This window comes from Dryobates pubescens, chromosome 2, assembly GCF_014839835.1.
Source record: "Dryobates pubescens isolate bDryPub1 chromosome 2, bDryPub1.pri, whole genome shotgun sequence".
Classification (NCBI taxonomy): Eukaryota; Metazoa; Chordata; class Aves; order Piciformes; family Picidae; genus Dryobates; species Dryobates pubescens.
This window is the reverse complement of record NC_071613.1, coordinates 2440976-2465903: the sequence shown is the minus strand read 5'-3', so window position 1 is coordinate 2465903 and position 24928 is coordinate 2440976. Positions and strand designations below refer to the sequence as shown.

At 44.8% G+C, this 24928-nt stretch overlaps 1 protein-coding gene across 1 annotated transcript in view; it reads left to right on the top strand.

The window, feature by feature from the left end:
• KCNH1 (potassium voltage-gated channel subfamily H member 1) overlaps positions 1 to 24928 on the top strand; it is a 296255-nt gene that overhangs the window by 167673 nt on the left and 103654 nt on the right. The window contains exon 10 of the mRNA XM_054169248.1: positions 2044 to 2240. Coding sequence (XP_054025223.1) covers positions 2044 to 2240 — 197 coding nt within the window. The remainder of the gene's footprint in view (positions 1 to 2043; positions 2241 to 24928) is intronic.

Here is a 24928-nt window from a genome sequence, read left to right as displayed (position 1 = left end):
TTTTAAGAGGGAAATTGCCTTCAAAACAAGAGCAGTGTAGTTTGTCATGATCAAGGTAACAATGGAATATTCTTATCTGTTTAGCATTGTATGTCAGAAAACAGAGAGGCAAAGTAAAGGAGCTTGTAACTTTCTCCTAAATGCTCCCTTTTGCAACCTGACTGAGCTGGGGTAAAACCAGCGAAATCTGACTGGGGGCTGCTCCTCAGGCAGATTTAGATATACTCAGCCTGTAATGTAGTGTTCAGACTGATGCAAACAGCCTCAGTGCAATACTCCTCGGTAGGGATTTCACCAGCTGCTCCAAGCTCATAGAGGCAGATGCGTGGGAAGGTTGTAAGGGAGTTGCCGTGTTTTCTTTCTTCCAGCGTGTAGCAGTGAATTCCTGCATTGTCAGGATTATCTTGTTGATAGCTAATGTGTACTTGTCTTATTTTGGACTAGGTTGCCTCCTTAAACCTCTGCTGTATTATGTGGGGCACACATGTGCAGCTGCTGAAAGATTTTGCTGAGACTTTCACCAACTGAAGAACATTAAAGCCACCAGAGTTATGAGGTCTACTCTTTCATATTGTTATAAAGACTTTCCTGGCAAAGATCTAGAACTAGCAAACTAGGGCAAGCCTACTTTAGTACTGGTAGTGTTTCATTACAGTCTGTAACTGTACTGATGTGTTATATTAGATAGAATAGAGTAGAGTAGAGTGGAACGGAATAGAATAGAATAGAATAGAATAGAATAGAATAGAATAGAATAGAATAGAATAGAATAGAATAGAATAGAATAGAATAGAATAGAATAGAATAGAATTAACCAGGTTGGAAAAGACCTTCGAGATTATTGAGTCCAGCCTATCACCCAACACTATCTAATCAGTCTCCAAGCTCCTCTTCTTAAAAATCTCCAGGGACAGTGACTCCACCACCTCCCTGGGCAGCACATTCCAATGGCCAATCTCTCTTGGAAGAATTTCTTCCTCACCTCCAGCCTAAACCTCCCCTGGCACAGCTTGAGACTGTGTCCTCTTCTTCTGGTGCTGGCCTCCCAGGGGAAGAGACCAACCCCCACAGTATCACAGTATAACTAAGGCTGGAAGAGACCCCAAGGATCATCGAGTCCAACCTGTTTCCACAGACCTCATGACTCTACAACTCCCTCCAGGGAGTTGTAGACAGCAAGAAGGTCTCCCCTGAGCCTCCTCTTCTCCAGGCTAAGCAACCCCAGCTCCCTCAGCCTCCCCTCACATGGCTGTGCTCCAAACCCCTCCCCAGCTTTGTTGCCCTTCTCTGGACACCTTCCAGCATCTCAACATCTTTCCTAAACTAAGGGGCCCAGAACTGGACACAGGACTCAAGGTGTGGCCTAACCAGTGTTGAGTACAGGGCACAATGACTTCTCTGCTCCTTCTGGCCACACTACTCCTGATCCAGGCCAGGATGCCATTGGCCTTCTTGGCCAACTGGGCACACTGTTGGCTCATGTTCAGCCTACTATCGACCAGTACCCCCAGGTCCTTCTCTGCCTGGCTGCTCTCCGGCCTCTCTGACCCCAGCCTGTAGCTCTGCATGGTTTTATTGACACAATAGTGAGCAATTGCTGGCCAGGTTAAGAAAACTCAACAACATAGACAGAAGAAACAAATCCTTTGCCTGCTGGTTAAAAGAAGAATGGGGGAAAGAATTTCCTCTTAATCTTTTTGAAGGGCATCACAAGAGAACATGAACTTGATGGGGCTTTTTGTTTGTTTGTTTTCTAGGCAAACCTTTACTCATATTTAGAGGGGGCTTGTCACTTGAAATGCTTTTTAACTGTGGTTTACTCTTATGACACTTTGCTGGCCTGTTGTGATTAACAAAATGGCCGTGGAAAAAGTTATCACTGAACTATCGCAAAGATTTGCTGCTTTTCTTTCCAGGCAAAAAGGTTTTCTTCTGGCCACATAAAGCAGGAGAAACTTCAGTGCATAAATGAGATATATGTTCTTTTATCTTTTTGGTGGAAATAGAACCACTATTGAAAGCAATGCTGCTGCTTTTCCCTAGGCAAAGGAGACGTTTTTGGGGATGTGTTCTGGAAGGAGTCTACCCTCGCCCAGTCCTGCGCAAACGTTAGGGCTTTGACTTACTGTGATCTTCACGTCATTAAGAGAGATGCCTTGCAGAAAGTGCTGGAGTTCTATACAGCCTTTTCACACTCTTTCTCCAGAAACCTCATTTTGACCTACAACCTGAGGAAAAGGGTAAGTGCTTTGACTTTAATATCTGCCCTACCAGTTATAACTTTGTATGCAAAACTCAGCGTGCTTGAATTCCAGCTTTCTTCATAGCCTCTCCTATAAGAAGGTTTGTCAGAGCTTGCTTGAGAGACACTGCTAGCATGCAGAGTCAAGAGGCCAGAAGTATTTCTTCCATTGCTAGTTTTACAGGGATTTGGACTCTGTGTGTATGTCATTCCAGCACATTTGTGAACTGTCATGCTCTTACCATAAGAAGTCAACAACAGCAATCACAATGAAAAGTAACATGAACATAACTGACTCCGTCAAGTGTTGCTTCTTGTAGTACCAGTCACATTTTCAGATGAATTTATCTATAATGCTTTCATATCCTTATCCTTGATTTTTTGGGGGGTCTCTTTTCATTTCTTCCAGCATACCATTTCAAGTTTCTTTGTCAAGTGCAAATCATCATAACCTAATGTCCCTTGTAAGTTATCTGGGTGATCTTCAGTGAGCTACCTCTGTAGAAATGTATTAAAACTATATATATTAAAACTATATACCTATATATGTATTAAAACTCTATGTATAACTCACTTGATATGATTTTTTGATGCAGTTTAGAAGACTTTGAAATGTTGTGTAAAATCAGACCTTAAGCCTAGAATATTTGGGTCATTACTGTTGTTTGTGTATTTATGTACTTAGTTATGTATTTATTACCTAGAGTTGGCAAACTGAAATCAAAATAGGGTGGTAATGCTTTCTATCTGCATGGTATTGATATTAAATAGTTCAGCTTTTAAATGCTGGGCAAAGGGGGCTGTGCCATCCACACTTAGGTTAAATAAATCAAAGCTCCAGTGGAATGTTTATGTAGTTAAGTATTTTGAGTAACATGATTAAAATTGAGGACTTCCTCCTAGGACACTGAGTGAGGACACGGCGTTGAGTTTTTGCAGGACAAGAAGATGATTAAGAGAGAGGTCCTGTTAAAAACTAGGTTTGAGATCCAGCTATTTGGAAATAAAATGAAGAAAAAAAATGGACATTGAGAAATCACTTAAATGTGAGCAAAGTTGTAAGAGTCTCTGAGAGTATATAGCAGCTTCTGGTTTTCTTTTTCTTTTCTTTTTTTCCTTAACATCAATAGAAATGGCAAACTTTGAGGTATGGAAGGACTGAGTCTTTTAAAGCTCAGTGTAACACTAGCAGAGTCACATCATTTTGGATCTGCTCCGAGCCCAAAGTCACAGTTCTAGGATGAGATGCCTACACTAGAGGTGACACTCTTTCTCTCCATGTTCCATCAGCATAACCTTTCCCAGCCCAGGCTACAAAATACTTTAACCACAGTATTGTAATTCTTGTGCTGCTAATTTTCTCCAGGAAAAGTTCCTAATAAAAAGGTACATTTTTATGACAGCAATCTGCATCAATTAGTCAAATAATTGGATAGTAATCAGATTACAGTCAGCAGAAAAGTGGTGTTGATTGATAACAGAAGTGAGAGTTTGAGAATAGAATAGAATAGAATAGAATAGAATAGAATAGAATAGAATAGAATAGAATAGAATAGAATAGAATAGAATAGAATGGAGTGGAATGGAATAGAATAGAATAGAATAGAATAGAATAGAATAGAATAGAATAGAATAGAATAGAATAGAATAGAATAGAATAGAATAGACCAGGTGGGAAGAGGCCTTCAAGATCATCGTGTCCAACCGATCATCCAAGACCACCTAATCAACTAAACCATGGCACCAAGTGCCCCATTAAGTCTCCTCCTAAACACCTCCAATGATGCTGACTCCACCACCTCCCCAGGCAGCCCATTCCAATGGGCAATCACTCTCTCTCTGTAGAATTTCTTCTTATCATCCAGCCTAAACTTCCCCTGGCACAGCTTGAGACTGTATTCTTTTGTTCTGGTGCTGGTTGCCTGGGAGAAGAGACCAAGCCCTACCTGTCTACAACCTCCCTTCAGGTAGTTGTAAAGAGCAAGAAGGTCTCCCCTGAGCCTCCCTTTCTCCAGGCTAAGCAACCCCAGCTCCCTCAGCCTCTCCTCACAGGGCTTGTGTTCCAAGGACCTCCCCAACTTTGTTGCCCTTCTCTGGACACCTTCCAGCATCTCAACATCTTTCCTAAACTGAGGATCCTAGGTTAACTAACTGTAATGTTATTTATTTTGTTGAAAGAAGGCTGATTGCACTGAGGATGCAAATGGTAAATAACTTCAATAATCAGTGCCTTTAGAAATGCACAGAAGATAGGATCCATGGGCAGCTTGCCATCACATACATTAAAAGGCAACTTCTTGGATTTGGAATGTGATCTGTTTTAAATGTCTGTGAATCTTTTATAGAAACAGCTCCCCAGCCTGTCGCTTCTCACACTTCTCCTGCTCTATCTTTGCAAGTGAAACTGGGTAGAATTCAGCTGCACTTGCCGCGAGGCGCGTTTGTGAGGTGCTGCATAGCCTTTGGAATATAAATGCCAGAACTACACTTTTCCTTTCAGTCAACAGATCAGCTGGTTGAAGTGCAGATACAGTATAGTCATCCCTAGATCTCTGCAGGTTCCAAATACATGGAAGAGGCATTTTGGAGATTATTTTTTTTTTGCCTGAAGGATCTCAAGGATTGTATTTTTAAACTTGGTGTCTTAAACTGAAGTGTCCCTGTTTCCCAGGTGCACATGCCTGCACTTGCTCATGGGACTGAGCCTTACTACATAGTACAAGGTGCTGTCTAGCCAGGTTTCACCTAGCTTAAGTGAACTTTAGAACAGGTTCACTCTTTCACCATGTTCACATACACCTTGGCTTCTGGGTCTCCTCCAGTGGTCCCTCCAGGACTACCTGTGCCAGCCCCTTCAACACTGGTGAGCAGTGCTGACCTTACAGATGTCCCTCACATGTACTGGGGTCTGAATCCACTTGCTAATGACTGCAACAGATAAAAGCAAACATGCAGGTGCATGCATTGCAAAGTACCAAACCCAACTGGTCTTGACCTTAGCTAACTCTAGAGCTGGATTTAGGCAAATTAAAAACCATTGTCCCTCCATTCCTTGTGCTGCTCTTCCCACAGGTCTTGCAACGTGCTTGGAGCTGAGCTGGGAGAGCAGGACCTTTCTGTCTGTCTGTCTCCTTTATGCCCTCCCTAGAACAGGACTGCAGTTGTGAAATGTTACTGCCTGTGATACCTGAGGACATTTTGGCTGAGGGAGATGTTGCCAGTGCTGTGTCCCTAGCATGCCATGGCTGGCTGTGTCTGTGCTGTTCCTGCCACTTGCTTTCTTGACAAACACCAGTGAAGTGTCCTCTTTTCCATAACAGTCAGCTGACTTTCAGGTGACTCCTGAAACAGTTTTCTGAAGTGACTAAAACCCCTCCTGAAGTTATTAGCTGTGTAGTTCCCTCTGGCTGGAGCTCAGGTTTGGAAAACTGTAATTTTTCCCTAAAGGGAAAGGAGACCTTTAATTAAATCTTTCTGCTGCCAGCCACTGGAATTTTCATCTACATGGAAGCAGTCAGAGAATCAGCTGCTGCATCACTTCTGCCAATATCTTAAGAAACTGGAACTGCAGTCTGTGGCTGCAGGTGGCTGTGTGTCACTCAAGTGATTTGCAGCTGAAAGGAAGCTGACAGAGGATTTCTCAGAGCACTTCCTGCTGTAATGATGTTGTGAAATTAAAGCAGGTTAACTTGATTTTTCTCTCTGTTGTAGGAATCTCAGAGAGAAATCCAGAATACAGACACTGGGAGTATGTGGGATAGTTAAGTGGCAAACTCCCTCTTATGGCAGGTGTGCTAGATGAAGGAGAAATATTACAAGTTTGGAGGGCAGCAGGATTGGATTCACATGCTGAATGGAGGTTTGTCCCCCACACCCCAAAACATTTAAACACTGCTAGATTTCCAGCCTAGACTTCATAGCTCTGGGTTAGTAGAAGAGTGAAGAGGAGAGAAGCTTGCGTGACAGCTTACTATTGTCTTTTGCTTGTGATGAGGTGCAAGAGTGCTGGCACCTTCTTTAGGAATGTGGAAGGTCTTTGGCAGGACTTGCAAGCATTCCAGTTTTGACAGCTGCTTCTTTCCACATGTGTGAGATTTGTGACCTGCACTGTGCAGGTGCAGTGACTCCACAGTGCAGTAACTTGCACTGAGATGTACCACAGCGTATTTGCCGGGTTCATTCTGATGCAGCTACAAATGAAGTTATAGCTCAAATGATCACACATGCCACATAAAAGAGAGAATTCTTATACATAATTTATTAAACCAAGATTTCTCTAGCAAGCCATTGGAGCCTGGATAGAGATTAAATGACTAATTCTGAGTGCTTTGGGGTATCGTGATAGAAAGCTCAAGTAGCTTTTCCAGAAGCTGCAATGTGTGTCCTGGAATAAAAGAAGCAATGCAGTAGGATGTCATGGGATAACTGCCTAGCTTGCTGTATGACAAATGCAGGTTAATTTTAATGTGCTGTGCTTTGGGACAAAGGTCAAGATGCTTACAACCAAAGGATGTCTGTGTTATCTCTGGGAATGCCAAGCAGCTGAGTCTTGTGAATGTAAGACAACCCTGTTTCAGCTGAAACTACTGAAGCAAGGCTAAACCAAGAAAAACATGCAGCTTCAAAACAGATTTTGAAAGCTGTAGTGCCTGGGCAAAGACCTTTGCCTGAGTAACTGCAAAATTAATGCTGAATTTTACACCCCTGAGTATGAAAATGCACACTTGCAGTCCAGAAGGCAAAATGCATCCTGGGCTGCATCAAAAGAGCGTGGGCAACAGATCAAGAGAGGTGATTCTGCCACTCTGCTCTGGGGAGACCTCACTTGGAGTACTGTGTCCAGCTATGGGACCCCCAACACAAGAGGGACATAGAGCTGCTGGAGCAGGTCCAGAGGAGGGCTACAAAGATGATCAGAGGGTTGGAACACCTCTCCTACACATACAGACTGAAAGAATTAGGGCTGTTTGGCCTGGAGAAGAGAAGGCTCTGGGGAGACATTATAATTGCATTTCAATATCTGAAGGGGACCTACAGGAAGACTGGGAAAGGACTATTTAGAAGGGCTTCTAGTGGTAGGATGAGAGGCAAGGGTTTTAAACTGTAGCAGAAGTAGATTTCAGTTGGACATAAGGAGGAATTTATTACAATGAGAGTAGTAAAAATATCTGAACAGGGTGCCCAAAGATGTGGCTAAGGTCCCATCCCTGGAGACATTTAAGATCAGATTTTATACGGCCCTGGGCAGCCTGATCTAATTGGAGGTGTCCCTGCTACAGAGGGGTTGGACAAGATGACCTTTGAGGGTCCCTTGCAGCCTGATGGATCTGTGGTAATAAGCCAGGCAAAATGTGTATGACTGTTACTCAACTCTCCACCCACATTGTGCTACATGTTTTAAAGGCAGAGACAGCCAAGGTTAATGTATAAAAATCCACAGGGGGAATACCTCTGTGGGTGGAAGACTGAGGATTTAGCAGAGAGGAGGACATTTGATGGGCTGTGCTCCTTTACCTCCCAAGGCTGAAACACCTTGCTGGTAAGAATTGTATATTCAATACATGGCTTAAGTTTTGCTAGCACTGTCATTTCTGTTATATATTAGTGCCTTTGTAAAGATTTGTGTCTCTGACTTTGTTGGATGTGACCTGGGATTTGTTACCTTGAGCTCAATCACTTGCAGTTAGTGCATTTATCACTGGCAATCTCACACTTCATGAAATCAAACCTGTCTATTATTTTAACTTTCTGAACCTGTTTCAGTCCACTTTGGGGCACTGAAAGAAGCAAAAGATAATTTTGCCAAACAGTATGAGTCTCAGAGCTCCAGGACAGGCAGACATTGGGATCTCACCTCTTATGTGACAGATGTAGAGAAGGGCAACAAAGCTGGTGAGGAGTTTGGAGCACAAGCCCTATGAGGAGAGGCTGAGGGAGCTGGGGTTGCTTAGCCTGGAGAAGAGGAGGCTCAAGGGAGACCTTCTTGCTCTCTACAATTCCTTGAAGGGAGGTTGTAGCCAGGTGGGGGTTGGTGTCTTCTCCCAGGCAACCAGCACCAGAACAAGAGGACACAGTCTCAAGCTGTGCCAGGGGTGGCTTAGGCTGGATATTAGGAAGAAGTTCTTCCCAGAAAGAGAAATTGGCCATTGGAATGTGCTGCCCAGGGAGGTGGTGGAGTCACCATCATTGGAGGTGTTCAAGAAGAGACTGGATGAGGCACTTGGTGCCATGGTTTAGTTGATTAGATGGTGTCGGGTGATAGGTTGGACTCAATGATCTCTGAGGTCTCTTCCAACCTAGTTAATTCTATTCTATTCTATTCTATTCTATTCTATTCTATTCTATTCTATTCTATTCTACTCTGCTCTGCTCTGCTCTGCTCTGCTCTGCTCTACTCTACTCTATTCGGGATTTTGTAAGCCTGAGAGAAATGGCCAAGAACACTGAGTTTTTACAAAGCAAGCATGATTTTATGGTTTAAAGCCAAAGCTCCTAGTCACAATATATTTCTTGAGAGAGCAGTGATTGCAAAGAGTAGTCTGCCTGCCTGGCAGTGTGAGATTGCTTGCTTTTGTACTTGTAGTGGTACACGCTCCCATTGCAGCTGTGCCAGTGGACAAGGCTCATTCCACCTCTTTCTAAAAGCAATTAAAAAATGTAATTGTGCTTTCCTCTTCAGCATTAGCTTCACCTTTCTTCTTTTTACACTATAAGCTCTAACTAGCAAGAGAACCTCTCTCAGGTTAAACATTTAAACTGGGAGTGCTTCAAGTCCTGACTTCAAATCTCAGTGGGCTTGCAGGGGGTTGTTTCCAGAGAAGCAATCCGTGGCCTTCTGTTCTGCTTCTCCACATGACAAATTTTCCACCTATTTTTCATGGTACAGGTTCAAAAATGTATCCCAGAATTCTTTCTCATATTGGAAGGCTGAATTGCTGGAAGATTTCAACAAAGATTTCTTAACATGAGAAGAGAAAAATGTTTCAATTTGAGACTAGGTGTTCCCAGGATGATGAATTTCAGAACGGTCAAATGGATAGCCAACTTCTTTCTCCTGTTTGTACTTGCCAAAACAGTCCCACAAGTCATGTGGGGAGAGGGGTTTGATGCTTGACTGGCATGTGTCTTACAGCACTAAAAGCCTAGGATGCTGAGAATGACTGAGATTTCTTGATGGGTCTGTGGCTTGGGAGGGAAGCTGTAGGATAGGATAGGATAGGATAGGATAGGATAGGATAGGATAGGATAGGATAGGATAGGATAGGATAGGATAGGATAGGATAGGATAGAATTAACCAGATTGGAAGAGACCTTTGAGATCATCAAGTCCGACCTATCATCCAGCACCATCTGATCAACTAAACCATGGCACCAAGCACCCCATCCAGTCTCTTCCTAAACACCTCCACTGTTGGTGACTCCACCACCTCCCTGGGCATCACATCCCAATGGCCAGTCTCTCTTTCTGGGAAGAACTTCTTCCTAACATCCAGCCTAAGCCTCCCCTGGCACAGCTTGAGACTGTGTCCTCTTGTTCTGGTGCTGGTTGCCTGGGAGAAGAGACCAACCCCCACCTGGCTACAACCTCCCTGTATTAGCAAGCCAGGAGGCAAAGTTATCATTTTCCAAACCCCCTTTCAAACGTAAATCAGTACTCCACCCTGTTCCTTTCCATCTTGTCCTTTAAAACCTGTTCAGATGGTTGAATGCTCTTGCATTTCCCTGTATCTCCCTGCTGACCTAAGCAAAAGGTTGTTTATGGTTTCCTTACCAGTAGATTCCTTATTTCATTTTTGCATCTTCTGTCTGGCCTTTGACAACTTACTTAACTTTTATCTGTGTCTAACAGGTCACAGATTTGGGGGCAAATCCTCTTTACATCCTGAACTGAAAATGCTCTGAGGCATGTTGCATGTTGTTAGGTTTGCATGTCTGCTGTGCATAATTGAAGTGATGTGACTGTCAATGAGTTAAAACCCCATGCTCTGAGGAGGTTGTACCCCTGGATTTCTTCCTTCAGTTTCTTGTACCCTTTCAGTTAAAGCTTTAATACCCAGACTTGGAGAGGATCTTACCAGCTGCAAGCATTTAACACTCATATTCTACACTGATTGTAAGTGTTCATCCCAGAGTAACTCCATTATCTTTCAGAGACATAATTGTGAAGTTTAGTTTCCAAAACTTTTAAACTCCTAAGTTATTTCGGATCTATTTCAGTGTGTTTGTCTGTCCATGGTTAAGTCCACTCCTCCAGCCCATCTGTATGTGACATCCGTTGCTTGATGGCCTGAGGAATCGTGGGCCCTCCAAGCTAGAAATAATTTGCTCTTACACTGCCAGTCCAAATCCCCCTGAGCCACTTGGTGCCATGGTCTAGTCATGAGGTCTGTGGTGACAGGTTGGACTTGATGATCTTTGAGGTCTCTTCCAACCTTGGTGATACTGTGAGACTTGAATCTTAGCAGCTTGATCCATCTGCTGGTTGTTGTGATGTTCTTCAGCGGCTTGACTCTTCGGTACATGGGCGTATACATGACGTACTTTGACCACCAGGTTCTCTGCCCAAGTGGCAATATCTTGCCAAAGGTCAGCTGCCCACATGGGTTTACCTCTGTACTGGCAGTTGTTTTCCTTCCACTGCTGCAGCTACTCCCATAAAGCATTTTGCCACTCTCCAGGAGTCTGTGTAGAGCACTGGCCATTTTTCCCACTTGGCAATATCTCAACCCTTTTGTCTCCTGCCAAAATCTGACTCTTAGTTAAGACAGCTGCTTTCATGCCTCACATTGGATGCCAAAAAGGAATGTGAGGGGTTAATGTAATCTTCCCCCCTGCCCTCTCTCTCTCCCCCACTGGCAAGGAATAACAGAAGGGAGGTAGCGTTTTAGTTGTGATATACAACAGTTTACTACTCCATTGCAGGGATATCAGATGACACCGAAAGAGACGGGAGGAATAGAAGGAAAAACACCCAACTGAGCTTGTACAGGGACCTGTGCCAAGCCCCCACAGGAAGACTGAAACTGGAAAGAAAAGGCCTAGCACTACACCCCAGAACAAGGAGCTTTACAAATTACATATCCTGTGAGCCTCACAAGTGCTGGCAATGCCCACTGCTGTCACGCAGCAAGCGTTGCTCAGCGTGGTGTTTGAGTTGGCTCAAACCAACACAGTGTCCTTGAGCATTAGGGTCCTGTTCTACAGAGGAAGATATGGCTATGGTTAAATAGTTTACATAGTGGAAATGTATATCACAGAATGTTAGAGGTTGCAAGGGACCTCCAGAGATCATCAAGACCCACCCCCCTGCCGAAAGCAGGATCACCCAGGGGAGTCCACACAGGAAAGCATCCAGGCAGGTTTTGAAAGTCCTCAGAGAAGGAGACTCCACAACCTCTCTGGGCTGCCTGTTCCAGTGCTTCATCACCCTCACTGTAAAGAAGTTTCTTCTCATGTTCAAGTTTGTATCCATTGTTCCTTGTCTGTGCACCACCAAAAAGAGCTTGGCCCCCTCCACTTGACCCCCACCCCTCAGATATTTATAGACATTGATCAGATCCCCTCTCAGTCTTCTCTTCTCAAAACTGGGCACAGTATTCCAGGTGTGGTCTCACCAGGGCAGAATGGAGGGGTAGAAGAACCACCCTAGACCTGCTGGACACACTTTTCTTGATGAACCCCAGGATACCATTGGTTCTCTTGGCCACAAGGGCACATTGTTGTCCCATGGAGAACTTGCTGTCCACTAGGACTCCAAGGTCTTTCTCCATGGAGCAGCTTTCCAGCAGGGCTGCCCCTAACCTGTACTGGTGCCTGTTGTTATTCCTCCACAGAGGCAGGGCCCTACACTTGTCCATATTGATCCTCATGAGGTTTGTCTTCAGCCAGCTCTGCAGCTTGTTCAGTTCTCATTGGATGGCAGCACAGCCTGAGGGGTGTCAGCCACCTCACTCCCACAGTTTTGTACTGTCAGCTTGCTGAGAGTGCACTCAATCCCCTCATTCAATATGTTAATAATGATATTGAATCAAACTGAGCCCAGCACTGATCCCTGGGGAACATCACTGGGTACAGGCCTCCAAGCTGATTCTCTGATGAGAACCCTCTGAACTCTGTTCTCAAGCCAGTTTTCAATGCACCTCATGGACCAACTGTCTGTGCCACACTTCCTGAGCTTTTCTGTGAGGATGTTATGGGAGACAGCATCAAAAGCCTGGCTGAAGTCAAGGTAGATGACATCCACTGCTCTTCCCTCATCTACTCATTTGGTCATGGTTTCATAGAAGGTGTGGTGGGTTGAGAGAGGGCCTTGCTCTCCCTCCTCCACAGAGTAAGAAACCACAGCTAACTCAGTCGGAGAAAGCAGACTATATTTACAAGCATATATGGAAAGCAGGTTATATATAACACAATATATACAGGTATTTACAATGTAGATAGAAATATACAGCAAATAAACACAATTAGAACCCAGACCCCCAACAGAGGGGGCTTCCCCCTGTGCCCCCTTCACCCCCCTGCCTCCCTTCTCCCCCAAAGAGGGTTAGAAAAGAGAAAAGGGTAGTTAGCAAGGCAGACGGAGGCCTAGGTACAAGGAGTTAGTATCTCTTATCTGTTAGTTGGCCAGAAGCCCAGAAGCAGTCCAGCTGAAAGGGAGAGGGAAGGGAGGAAACTGACCTGAAAGTTCCAGCTGCTCTGGGGCTAAGACCAATGAAATTCATTTAGAATACAAAAGATTTATAAACATTTAGCCAGAGTGCCCCTTCCTTAAAGGCACGGCCTCAAACGGTCACAGAAGGCAGGATCTCCCCTTGGTAAATCCATGTTGGCTACTCCTGATAACCTTCTTTGCTTCCATGTGATTAGAGATGACCTCCAGGATGAGCTGCTCCAACATCATTCCAGGGATGGAGGTCAGGCTGACTGGTCTGTAGTTACCTGGGTCCTCTTTCTTGCCTTCTTCTGAAGACTGGAGTGCCATTTGCTTTCTCCCAGTCACCAGGCACCTCTCCTGATCTCCATGACATGTCAAAACTTATGGAGAGAGGCTCAGCAACAGCATCAGCAGCTCTCTCAGCACTCGTGGATGCACCCCATCAGGGCCCATGGATTTGTGTGTTTTCAGTTGGTACAAGTGATGTCTAACCCAGTCCTGACTGACTAGTGGAGTGTCCTTCTTCCTCCAGTTCTGCTCTCTTGCTTCCAGAGACTGGGGTTCCTGAGGGCTGGTCTTAGGAGCAAAGACTGAGGCAAAGGAGGCATTCAGGCGCTCTGCCATCTCTGCATCCTCTGTTACCATATCTCCCCGATCATTCAGCAGTGGGCCCACCTTTGCTCTGCTCTTCTTTTTGTCACTGATGCATTTGCAAAAGCTCTTCTTGTTTTCTTTCACCTCCCCAGCAAGACTCAGTTCCAAGAGGGCCTTGTTGCGTCTCTGTGTTCTCTGGCTGTATCTCTCTGATCCTCCTAATTGACCAGAACTTTTCCCCCACATATTGTCAACCTCCTTTTTCTTTTTGAATTCCTTACTTATCCATGCAGGTTTTCTGCCTCCCTTACTGGATTTTTTTTTCAAGGGAATACATTTTTCTTGCACTTGGAGGAGGTAATGTTTGAGTATTAACCATCTCTCTTGGGCTCCCCTTCCTTCCAGAGCTCTAGCCCACTGGATACTTCCAATTAGAGTTTCGAAGAGGGCAAAGTTAGACCTCTTAAATTCCAGGCTTGAAATTTTACTTATCTCCCTGCTTCTTTGTCTGTGGATATTAAACTCTAACATGTCATGGACACCACAGCCAAGATTAGCCCCAACCTTAACATCTACAACCAGTCCTTCTTTGTTTGTAAATAGCAAGTCAAGCATCATTCTTCTTTTTGTTGGTTCTTCAACTACCTGCAGGAGAAAGCTGTCACCAGTGCACTGCAGGAACCTTTTGGACTGTTTGTGTTTGGCTGTGTAATCTTTCCAACTAATATCATAGAGTCATAAGGTTGAAAAAGACCTCAGAGATCATCAAGTCCAACCTATCATCCAAGACATCCTGACTAACTAAACCATGGCACCAGTGCCACATACAGTCCCCTCTTAAACACCTCCAGGGACAGGGACTCCACCACCTCCCTGGGCAGCACATTCCAATGGCCAATCTCTCTTTCTGGGAAGAACTTTCTCCTTACCTCCAGCCTAAACCTCCCCTGGCACAGCTTGAGACTGTGTCCTCTTGTTCTGCTGCTGGGTGCCTGGGAGAAGAGACCAACCCCCACCTGGCTACAGCCTCCCTTCAGGGAGTTGTAGACAGCAAGAAGGTCTTCCCTGGGCCTCCTCTTCTCCAGGCTAAGCAACCCCAGCTCCCTCAGCCTCTCCTCACAGGGCTGTGCTCCAAACTCCTCCCCAGCTTTGTTGCCCTTCTCTGGACACGTTCAAGAGTTTTAATGTCCTTCTTAAATTGAGGGGCCCAGAACTGGACACAGAGTGACTTAAGTCACCCATCAGCACCAGGGCACTTGATCTTGAGGCTACTTCCAGCTGCCTGCAGAAGGCCTCATCAACAGCTTCTTCCTGGTTTGATGGCCTGTTATAATAGCCCACAACCACATCACTCATGTTTACATGTCCCTTGACTCTCACCTGTAAGCTTTCAACAATACAATAGAATAATTAGCTAGGAAGTAGTAGGACAGTGTGGTTGGTTGACTTTGGCTGGTTGCTACAAGCCCACCAAGTCACTAGAGTGCAGTCCTTCAGAAGTATACTTCTCTCACATGAGTCCCCCACGAGGCCACAGGTTGTGCCAGAAGATGTGCTCCCTCATGGGCAGCCCTCAGCAGGCTGCCACCATGGGCCTCCATGAGCTGTAGAGTTACAGCATGCATCAGCATGGTCACCAATGGTTGTCACCATTGGCTGCAAGGGAATCTCTTCTCCAGCGCTTGAAACACCTCCTCCCACTCTTCCTTCACTGACTTTGATGCCTGCACAGTTGTTTCTCTTGCATATTCTCACTTCTCTCTCTCAGCTGCTGTTGTGCAGTGTTTGTTACTGTTAAATACGCTATCACAGAGGTGCTGCTAATGTTGCTGATTGGCTCAGCTTTGGTCAGTGGCACATCCATCTTGGAGCCAGTGCTGTCCAACATAGGGACAGCTTCTGGTATCTCCTCGCAGAAACCACCCTTGCAGCCCCTGATGTTACCAAATCCTTGCCACATAAACCCAATACAGGCAACAAAACTGCTCTGTGGCTTGTATACAGTACATAGAATCACAGCCTCAATAAGGCTGGAAAAGACCTCAAAGATCATCAAGTCCAACCTGTCACCCAGCACCTCATGACTAACTAAACCATGAGACATTTCCATGCAAATTTAAACTGTAACTTAGATTAATCTGTGTGGTTTAGCAGCAAAATGCTTCTTTAAAATACTCTTAAATGACTAATCCTTTCTAAACTGATACAATGAATTCATGGCTTGCTTGAGATGCCTTCTCTTGCGATGAATAATGAGCCATTTTGGCTACATTTTGATGCTGTAATGCCTGTACCATTGTTATGGAGAAGTAACTCAGTCCATACAAAACAAGAGGTATAACTCCTCAAAGGCTTATTGAGCTGTCAAGATTGTGGTAGGTCATTCAGTAGTCAATCTCATTGATAGTAACGTAGTAATCAATAGGTATTAATAACCACCAATGAAATTGTCAGCAGAGCAGGCAAGGGTGAATTTTGGATTAGAGTTCTTAAAATGGAACAATGTGGTTCTTCTATGAAGCTGACTATAAAATCAAAGCTGTCTTGAAGTGCCCCTGTACTCAGCACCAAGGCCACACCTTGAGTCCTGTGTCCAGTTCTGGGCTTCTTGGTTTAGGAAAGATGTTGAGATGCTGGAAGGTGTCCAGAGAAGGGCAACAAAGCTGGGGAGGGGTCTGGAGCACAGCCCTATGAGGAGAGGCAGAGGGAGCTGGGATTGCTTAGCCTGGAGAAGAGGAGGCTCAGGGGAGACCTTATTGCTGACTACAACTACCTGAAGGGAGGCTGTAGACAGGCAGAGGTTGGTCTCTTCTCCCAGGCACCCAGCACCAGAACAAGAGGACACAGTCTCAAACTGTGCCAGGGGAGGTTTAGGCTGGATGTTAGGAAGAAATTCTTCATAGAGAGAGTGATTGCTCATTGGAATGTGCTGCCCAGGGAAGTGGTGGAGTGGAGGTGTTCAGGAGGAGACTTGATGGGGTGCTTGGTGCCATGGTTTGGTTGATTAGGTGGTGTTGAATGATAGGTTGGATGTGATGATCTTGAAAGTCTCTTCCAACCTGGTCTATTCTATTCTATTCTATTCTATCCTATCCTACCCTATCCTATCCTATCCTATCCTATCCTATCCTATCCTATCCTATCCTATCCTATCCTATCCTATCCTATCCTATCCTATCCTATCCCATTCCATTCCATTCCATTCCATTCCATTCCATTCCATTCCATTCCATTCCATTCCATTCCATTCATCCTGATATGGAGGTTAATCACTTCATTAATTAATCCAGGAACTGCATGGATATTTTATTTTGGCTTACTTTGAGCAGACCCCCTTGAACTGTTTTGGAAAGTTGGGGGTTTTTTCCCCTCCATGACCCCTAACACACTCATTCTGAAATATAAAATAAAAACAATCTGACCTTGTCAAAACCTGTGGAGTGTTCATAAAGGTTTTTCCAGGTACAGTAAAGCTGTTCTGAGTGGATGAAAAAATATAGTTAACAAGGTTGATGATGAATTAAAATGAAATTTGTTTTCAGACTATTTTAGTCCTTTAAAAAAGAAGAAAAAGAAGCACCAGAACAAGAGGACACAGTCTCAAACTGCACCAGGGGAGGTTTAGACTGGATGTTAGGAATAAGTTCTTCATAGAGAGAGTGGTTGCCTATTGGAATGTGCTGCCCAGGGAGGTGGTGGAGTCACCATCACTGGAGGTGTTTAGGAGGAGACTGGCTGGGGTCCTTGGTTGCATGGTTTAGTTGATTAGGTGGTGTTGGATGCCATGATCTTGAAGGTCTCTTCCAATCTGGTCTATTCTATCCTATCCTGTCCTATCCTATTCTATCCTATTCTATTCTATTCTATTCTATTCTATTCTATTCTATGTTTGGCTTTGTGAATCTCTTTTCAGATGAGTCACAGAAAGTTAACATTCAAAAAAGGGTTTCTCTCCTTTTTAACATGGACAGCCACACACAGCCACTCATTTATCCCACCAGAAGAAAATGCATTGCTTTGATTCTTATCCTCCTCCACCCATGTAGACTAAAGCCTAGAAATAATTTTAATATAGATAAAAGTTGCTTAGTGTGGATGAGGCTTCCCCAGAATAGCTCTGCTAAGCCTTTTTTAAAATAGATAAAATAGAAAATGAATTGCCTCAAAACTGGGGAAATTCTAATGCTGACCCACAGCTAGGAACAGAAAGCCATAATCCAAAAGATCTTTTTACTGCTGTCTGTTGTTCCTCTGTGTTTACATGTCTATAAGTATGTACAACAACTGGCTTGGTGCTGAATGTCTCAAGGAATTCAAGTGTTATGCACTTTTTCTGATACAAGAATGGTGTTGTCCAGGCTTTTTTTTGCCTGTTCTATCATGTATTATAGCTGCACTAACTATGTCAAACCCTAGGTAACATCTGTGACCTCTGGTGATTGTATTTTCTGATATACTCTGGTGCTTCATCTGCTGTAGAGTATTACTAGCTGCCAAACAGAGAGGGACCTGGGGGTGCTGATTGACAACCGCCTAAACATGAGCCAGCAGTGTGCCCAGGTGGCCAAGAAGGCCAAGGGCATCCTGGCCTGCATCAGAAATAGTGTGGCCAGCAGGAGCAGGGAAGTCATTGTGCCCCTGTACTCAGCACTGGTTAGGCCACACCTTGAGTCCTGTGTCCAGTTCTGGGCCCCTCAGTTTAAGAAGGACATCGAGACACTTGAACGTGTCCAGAGAAGGGCAACAAGGCTGGGGAGAGGCCTTGAGCACAGCCCTGTGAGGAGAGGCTGAGGGAGCTGGGGTTGCTTAGCCTGGGGAAGAGGAGGCTCAGGGGAGACCTCATTGCCCTCTACAACTACCTGAAAGGTGGTTGTAGCCAGGAAGAGGTTGGTCTCTTCTCTCCAGCAACCAGCACCAGAACAAGAGGACACAGTCTCAAGCTGCACCAGGGGAAGTTTAGGCTGGAGGTGAGGAGAAAGTTCTTCACTGAGAGAGTTGTTAGCCATTGGAATGTGCTGCCCAGGGAGGTGGTGGAGTCACCATCCCTGGAGGTGCTCAACAGGGGATTGGATGTGGCACTTGGTGCCATGGTCTAGTCATGAGGTCTGTGGTGACAGGTTGGACTTGATGATCTTTGAGGTCTCTTCCAACCTTGGTGATACTGTGATACTAACCAAGCAAAATTCAGAACAGTGGCCAAGAGGGCAAATGGCATCCTGGCCTGCATCAGGAACAGTGTGGCCAGCAGGAGCATGGAGGTCATTCTGTCCTGTACTCAGCACTGGCTAGGCCACACCTTGAGTCCTGTGTCCAGTTCTGGGCACAGGACTAGAATAGAATGGAATAGAATTAATCAGGTTGGAAAAGACCTCAGAGATCATTAAGTCCAACCTATCACTCAGCACCATCTGATCAACTAAACCATGGCAACAAGTGCCTCATCCAGTCTCTTCCTAAACACCTCCAGTGATGGTGACTCCACCATCTCCATGGGCAGCACATTCTAATGGCCAATCTCTCTTTATGTGAAGAACTTTCTCCTTACCTCCAGCCTAAACCTCCCCTGGTGCAGCTGGAGACTATGTCCTCTTGTTCTGGTGCTGGGTGCCTGGGAGAAGACACCAACCCCCACCTGGCTACAACCTTTCTTCAGGTAGTTGTAGACAGCAAGAAGGTCTCCTCTGAGCCTCCTCTTCTCCAGGGTAAGCAACCCCAGCTCCCTCAGCCTCTCCTCACAAGGCTGTGCTCCAAACCCCTCCCCAGCCTCATTGCCCTTCTCTGGACACGTTTAAACATCTTGACGTCTTTCCTAAACTGAGGAGCCCAGAACTGGACACAGGACTCAAGGTGTGGCCTAACCAGTGCTGACTAAAGGGCAGAATGACCTCCCTGCTCCTGCTGGCCACACTGTTCCTGATATAGGCCAGGATGCCATTGGCCTTCTGGAGATTACTCCTAATACTGTGTAGAGGGTTTGTGATTCCTGCTCCAGACCAAATCCTACATACAGGTCCTCTGTTTTCCTGCTTGAATCTTGAGACCTTATTTGTAACTGAGAGCTCTTTGACAGCAAGACAAAGGAGGTCCTTTTCCTCTTCTCATACCTGAGCTGGGTCTCTGCAGCTCCTCCAAGGACTCTGTTTGGTATACACCGTGATGGGCATAAACCAAGAAGCTCACCTTAAATGTGACAAATTCTGTTAAGATTTTGTGTGAAACGAAACAGTTTCCCAGCTTGGTTTGTAGACACCAGGAAATAACCACAGCATTTGTGTCAAACACATGTATATGTTTAGACAAACTATTACTTTTCCCCCCCACTGTACCCATCCTTGAGAATCAGCCTTCTAGCTTCCTTTGAACAAGTATCTTGCTGAGGGAATACAGCCAGCAGTGTACCACATTGCTTACTTTCATGTCTTCTGCAAGAGTCACACAGGTAATGTGGTGTCTTACGTCAACCTGCTTTACAAGCTGCTGCCCACTCCAGTGCAGCACTCAAGTGTTTGATGGCTGAATGTGAAGCGGGGTAACTACTAGGTGTGGCCTTGTGAAAGGTTTTGAATTTGAAGCACAGAAAGCTTTGCCATCATGGGAACTACTAATTTGCAAACAAAACTTGATTGGGCACCTTGCCAGTCACCTACTGTGACTCTCGCTCCTGACTGTTGCAATAGCTAAAGTGATAAGGAGGGCATTGTGCTGGGCTGTGGCTCAGTGTAAGAACTTGCTGAAATACTTTGAAAGCAGGGCTGTGAATCAGCCCCTCTTGGTAATTTTTCTAAATCAGCCCCTGTTGAGGGGACTTGCACTCAGCTCCACTTGAAAATGCTGTTAGTATTCTCCCTCTTGCCACAAATTCAGGTTTTTTTCTGTTGCCCATTCATTTCCCCACTCTACCTATTGCATTCCATGATGGGGTGTGAACTTAAGTACCTTGTGTAAGGGCACTTGTACTGAGTTCAGTAATACCTCCTGCAGCTGAAGCAGGAGCATACAGTAGCAGGCTACTCTGGGTATCCTCAGTGTCCCAAAATGCTGTCCACAGAAGACTTGCAGTTGGAATAGTGCTGTCTACAAAGAGCTGTGCAGCTGGACATGAAGTGATCCTAAATAACCACAGATCCAAATCCGTTGGTGGTCTATGCTGTTCTTTATCAAAAACTAGGTCCACTAAATCAATTTTGGTTTTAATTGGTACAGCATTATGACTACGAAAACCTCAGATCAAACTGAAGTAATATTTGAGTCTTGAATGCTGTGTGCTTCCATTACAGGATCACAGAATCACCAAGGTTGGAAGAGACCTCAAAGATCATCAAGTCCAACCTGTCACCACAGACCTCATGACTAAACCATGGCACCAAGTGCCACGTTCAATCCCCTCTTGAACACCTCCAGGCATGGTGACTCCACCACCTCCCTGGGCAGCGCATTCCAATGGCTAATGACTTTCTTTATTGCCATATATTTAGGTGTTTCTTCTTGTTGTCACCATCTTCTAATGTCTTTTCCAAATATAGAGAAGAAAATGCTCAACACATGCCATGTTCCAAATCCCTGAGACTTTGACAAACCATATCTACACTAGCCCCCTTGTATGTGTCCTCAGGAACCATGCAGCCAGCCCAATCTGACCTTTGCTTGAAATTCATGTGACGGTACTATGCCTTCATCTTAATGTTTCAGAGGATGTCTTTCCACCATCCTGATACACAGGATGCTTGGTCATTTTTGTCTATGCTCTGCAATGAACATACCACACAACAAATTTGTTTTGTGTTTCATTTCCACAGCTGACATCTGAGAACCCAAGAAAACTGCCAACAGAATTTTGTGGCACATGGGGTGATTTAATTTGTAAGCTGCCATAAACATTGCCTTGGTGTGAAAATGCAGAACTGAGTTCCCCATTTGGGAATCTTTACCTTTTTATTCCTAAAAATAAAAGGCAAAGCTTCAAACAAAATCCCTCACAAAAATCTCAGGCTGTTACTCATTGGAAAAAAGACCTAATAAGGTCTTTTTTAATACAGTGGGTGTAGCCATGTTGATCAGAATACAGACATGTATGTCTTGTTCAAGGCTGATGCCTGCTTTTGTACAACATTTGAATAGGTCATGTAAACTCTAGCATTCTTTGCACTGCTGCAGGAGTGAGGCAGTTCCCCTAAGTAAGAGAAAGGGCAATCTCTTGATTTTTTTCCCAGGGTTTCACTGTTACTTCACAGCAAGAGGAAAGATGTTATTTATTGCCAGCTACTGTCTTGAATAATGAAAACACAGTGTGGTGGTTTGAGCCTTAACTGGGACTTAAGAGCTCAGATGGGGGCAAGGCTGAGAATCCCTCCCCAGCTCCCCTTCCCAACAGAGAGGAAAAAGTAAGGGAAGGAGCAAATCCACCAAGAAATAATTTGGAGTCAGCTTGGAAGTAGAGAGGTCAAGAGTTTTCTTTATATATATATATATATATGTGTGTGTGTGTGTGTGTGTGTGTGTGTATACACACATATGTATACACACACACATATATATATATATGTAACAATAACAGGTAAGGTTCACAAGGGCAAGGAACAAGGATGGATGGGAGGGAAAAAAACACCAGAATACAAAACCAGTCTCTCTCTGAAGAGGCATGGAGGCAGCAGGGAGAAGGATCAGGCCTGACCACATGGTGGAGAAAGCAGGAAAGCAGCTGCAGTAGCTCTCGTCCAGGAAAGGCAGGAGCCAAGAAGAGCTAATGGCTGCAATGTCCTCCCTTTTATACCCTAGCTGGGCAGGGAGGGAGGAGTGGAACAGACTCAGTTTCCCAGGGGAAAAACGCCCTGCAGGGAGGGCAAAGCACTTGCAAGCCCTCCCCCCTGCTTCCAGGATGGGTGTTAACCCATCAAACACAGTTGCAGTTGTCTTCTATCATATACTTGGTGGTTTAGGCTAGAGTTGAAATATGAGGCTGCTGTAACCTTTGCCCATGTTAAGATACAAAGCAACAGCAGCAGAAGAAAATAGCATTAGCTCTAACAAATGGGTATTGGTTTTGCTGTTAGGACTTTGATATAGTCTACAGAATGCAGAATTAACCAGGTTGGAAAAGACCTTTGAGATCACAGAGTCCAACCTATCACCCAACACCATCTTAATCAACTAAACCATTGCACCAAGTGCCTCATCCAGGCTCTTTTTAAAGACTTCCAGTGATGGTGGCTCTATCTAGAAACATATTCTTAGCCTTTGATTTTCCCTGTCTGCACTTTTCAAACTGCTCAAGCAGAGATTCTATAGGAGTAAAAGTTGTATTGGGTAGTTTCATGTTTTCAATGCTTATCCTGTGCTCTCTCCAAAGGAAGAGGTTCTCATTTAGTCCAATGACAAACTCACTGGAGTAAGTGGAATAAGTAATAATTAAAAGCTTTTATTTGAAATGTCATTTGGAACAATTCTATCCTTTAGCATGAAAACATTATGATATTCTTTGTCAGTAGCATTCAAATCTGTGATTTGCTTTTGACAATCAAGACAGTTCCTGAGTGCCTTTCATCATTCATGCTCAAACCATCCTGTAACAGTGTTTCAGTTGGAAAAGACCTTTAAGATCGTGGAAATTAGGAGGAAAGAAAGAGTTTGTAAGAATGGATCTTGGAACACAAGTTTTTTCCCTCTTCACCTGTTGAGTACTGCATGTACAAAGAGAGCCTCTCAGTAGATAAATTAAACAGAGAAAGAGGCAGGGAGAGAAAAGGAGTTGGAGTATCTAGTATAACTCACAGAATCACCAAGGTTGGAAGAGACCTCAAAGATCATCAAGTCCAACTCCAGTGGGTGAATGGAGCAGCTGGTAGGTGTCTGGGAACAGAGGTAGCTCTGACTTTTTCAGCGCTTTCCTAGACACAGTAGACACAATAAAAGCAATAAAGGGTAACCTCAAATTGTCTTATTCACCAATTTTCCCCTGCCTGGCCACCAAGGAAACCATTCTGATTACACCATTTGACAGCTTATTTGCTGCTTCTTCCTACCAAAAGAACCTGCAGCACAGCTGCATCAGTGCTCTCATGATCCCCAAGAAATGTTATTAAAAGCATCCAGCAGAAGGAGATGAAGTTGGGATCATCTAGTGACATTACTGCACTTGGAGTGCTTTTATGTGGATGACCTAGCATCTCAGGTACCCATCTAATCCTACCATTGCAGTGAGGCTGTGGTAGCACAGGCTGTGTCAAATCTTTCTGCTATCACAAAGTGTTCTAGAACCAGAGATACTCAACATGCTTATTCAAAAACTGTGTGGCATGGATATGGAGCCCACCTCTCCCAGGGGACAGTTCATACTGCAGGACCTGCATCATGATAATCATCAAAAGCAGTTGGTATTTCTATATGGCAATCCAAAAATGGTGCATGATTGATCCTCTGCTCCTGTGCTTCCATGAGAACATGAGTGGCAAAGCTTCCTTAAGGACCAGGAGAGATATAACACTTTCATCCTGAAGCCTGCCCATATTAAAGGGGAAAAAACCAATGCAATCAAGCTGGAGGCTGTTGCTCCATGCTTGCCTGATGAGTGCTGAATGTGGGGTTGTCAGACTGTCCAAACTCACTCAGCAACCCTCTGTATGCTTTGGATGTGCCATGCTGGTCTCACCACACCACACTGCCTGCCCCTGCCCATGCATGCTGCCAGGTCATGTTTTCCCTTGAGATTTACTCTGCACATGTATTGTGCAGTGCTGTTTTGGCCACCTACAAGTAAGCCTCACACCTTCTGAGCAGCTTTTTAAGGTGACCTAGGCCAGATGTCTCTGTTCAGGCAGCCTGCATGTCTCATGCTCTGTGAGCCCTGTCATATTGCTGAGTTGTGAGAGCACCTTCTCAGGAGATAGTGCTGGAGCCAAGAACCTGAGGAAGAGGGGAGAAGAAATGCTCTGCTCCATGTGAGCAAACCGATCTGCTAGGATGAGTACCTAGAGGTTGTTGGTGTTTGGCTTCTCGGGTATGACCCCTGATGGGCCTAGGGAAGCAGATGGGGAAGGCTGACACCCCAGAGATCTGAATTTCTTTCTCCTTTCCCCTTATCTTACCTGAAGAGATGCTGGCAGGTGAGAGATAGTCAGGACTCCTTCCACAGGAGAGCATAGTTTTATGAGGGTGTGCATGGTGTGGATGAACAATGTTTGTATGAAAACCCAAACTGGCTTAGCTGCAAGGGATGGCAGGAGGTGCCCTCTCAGGAACGTGCTGAAGACCATCTAGAACCTGCTGGAGACCTCTGTTGCTGTCCAGCCTGCTAAGATACTCATGCCCCAGCCTGAGACCATCTTGCATATGCAGTACTCAGGAATGTTCTGACAGGGCAGTATTGCACTGAATATTGATCATTTCACTGTAGGACTGTCAGCGTTAATTGATCTGGAAGAAATTAAGTAAGGATTGCTGTT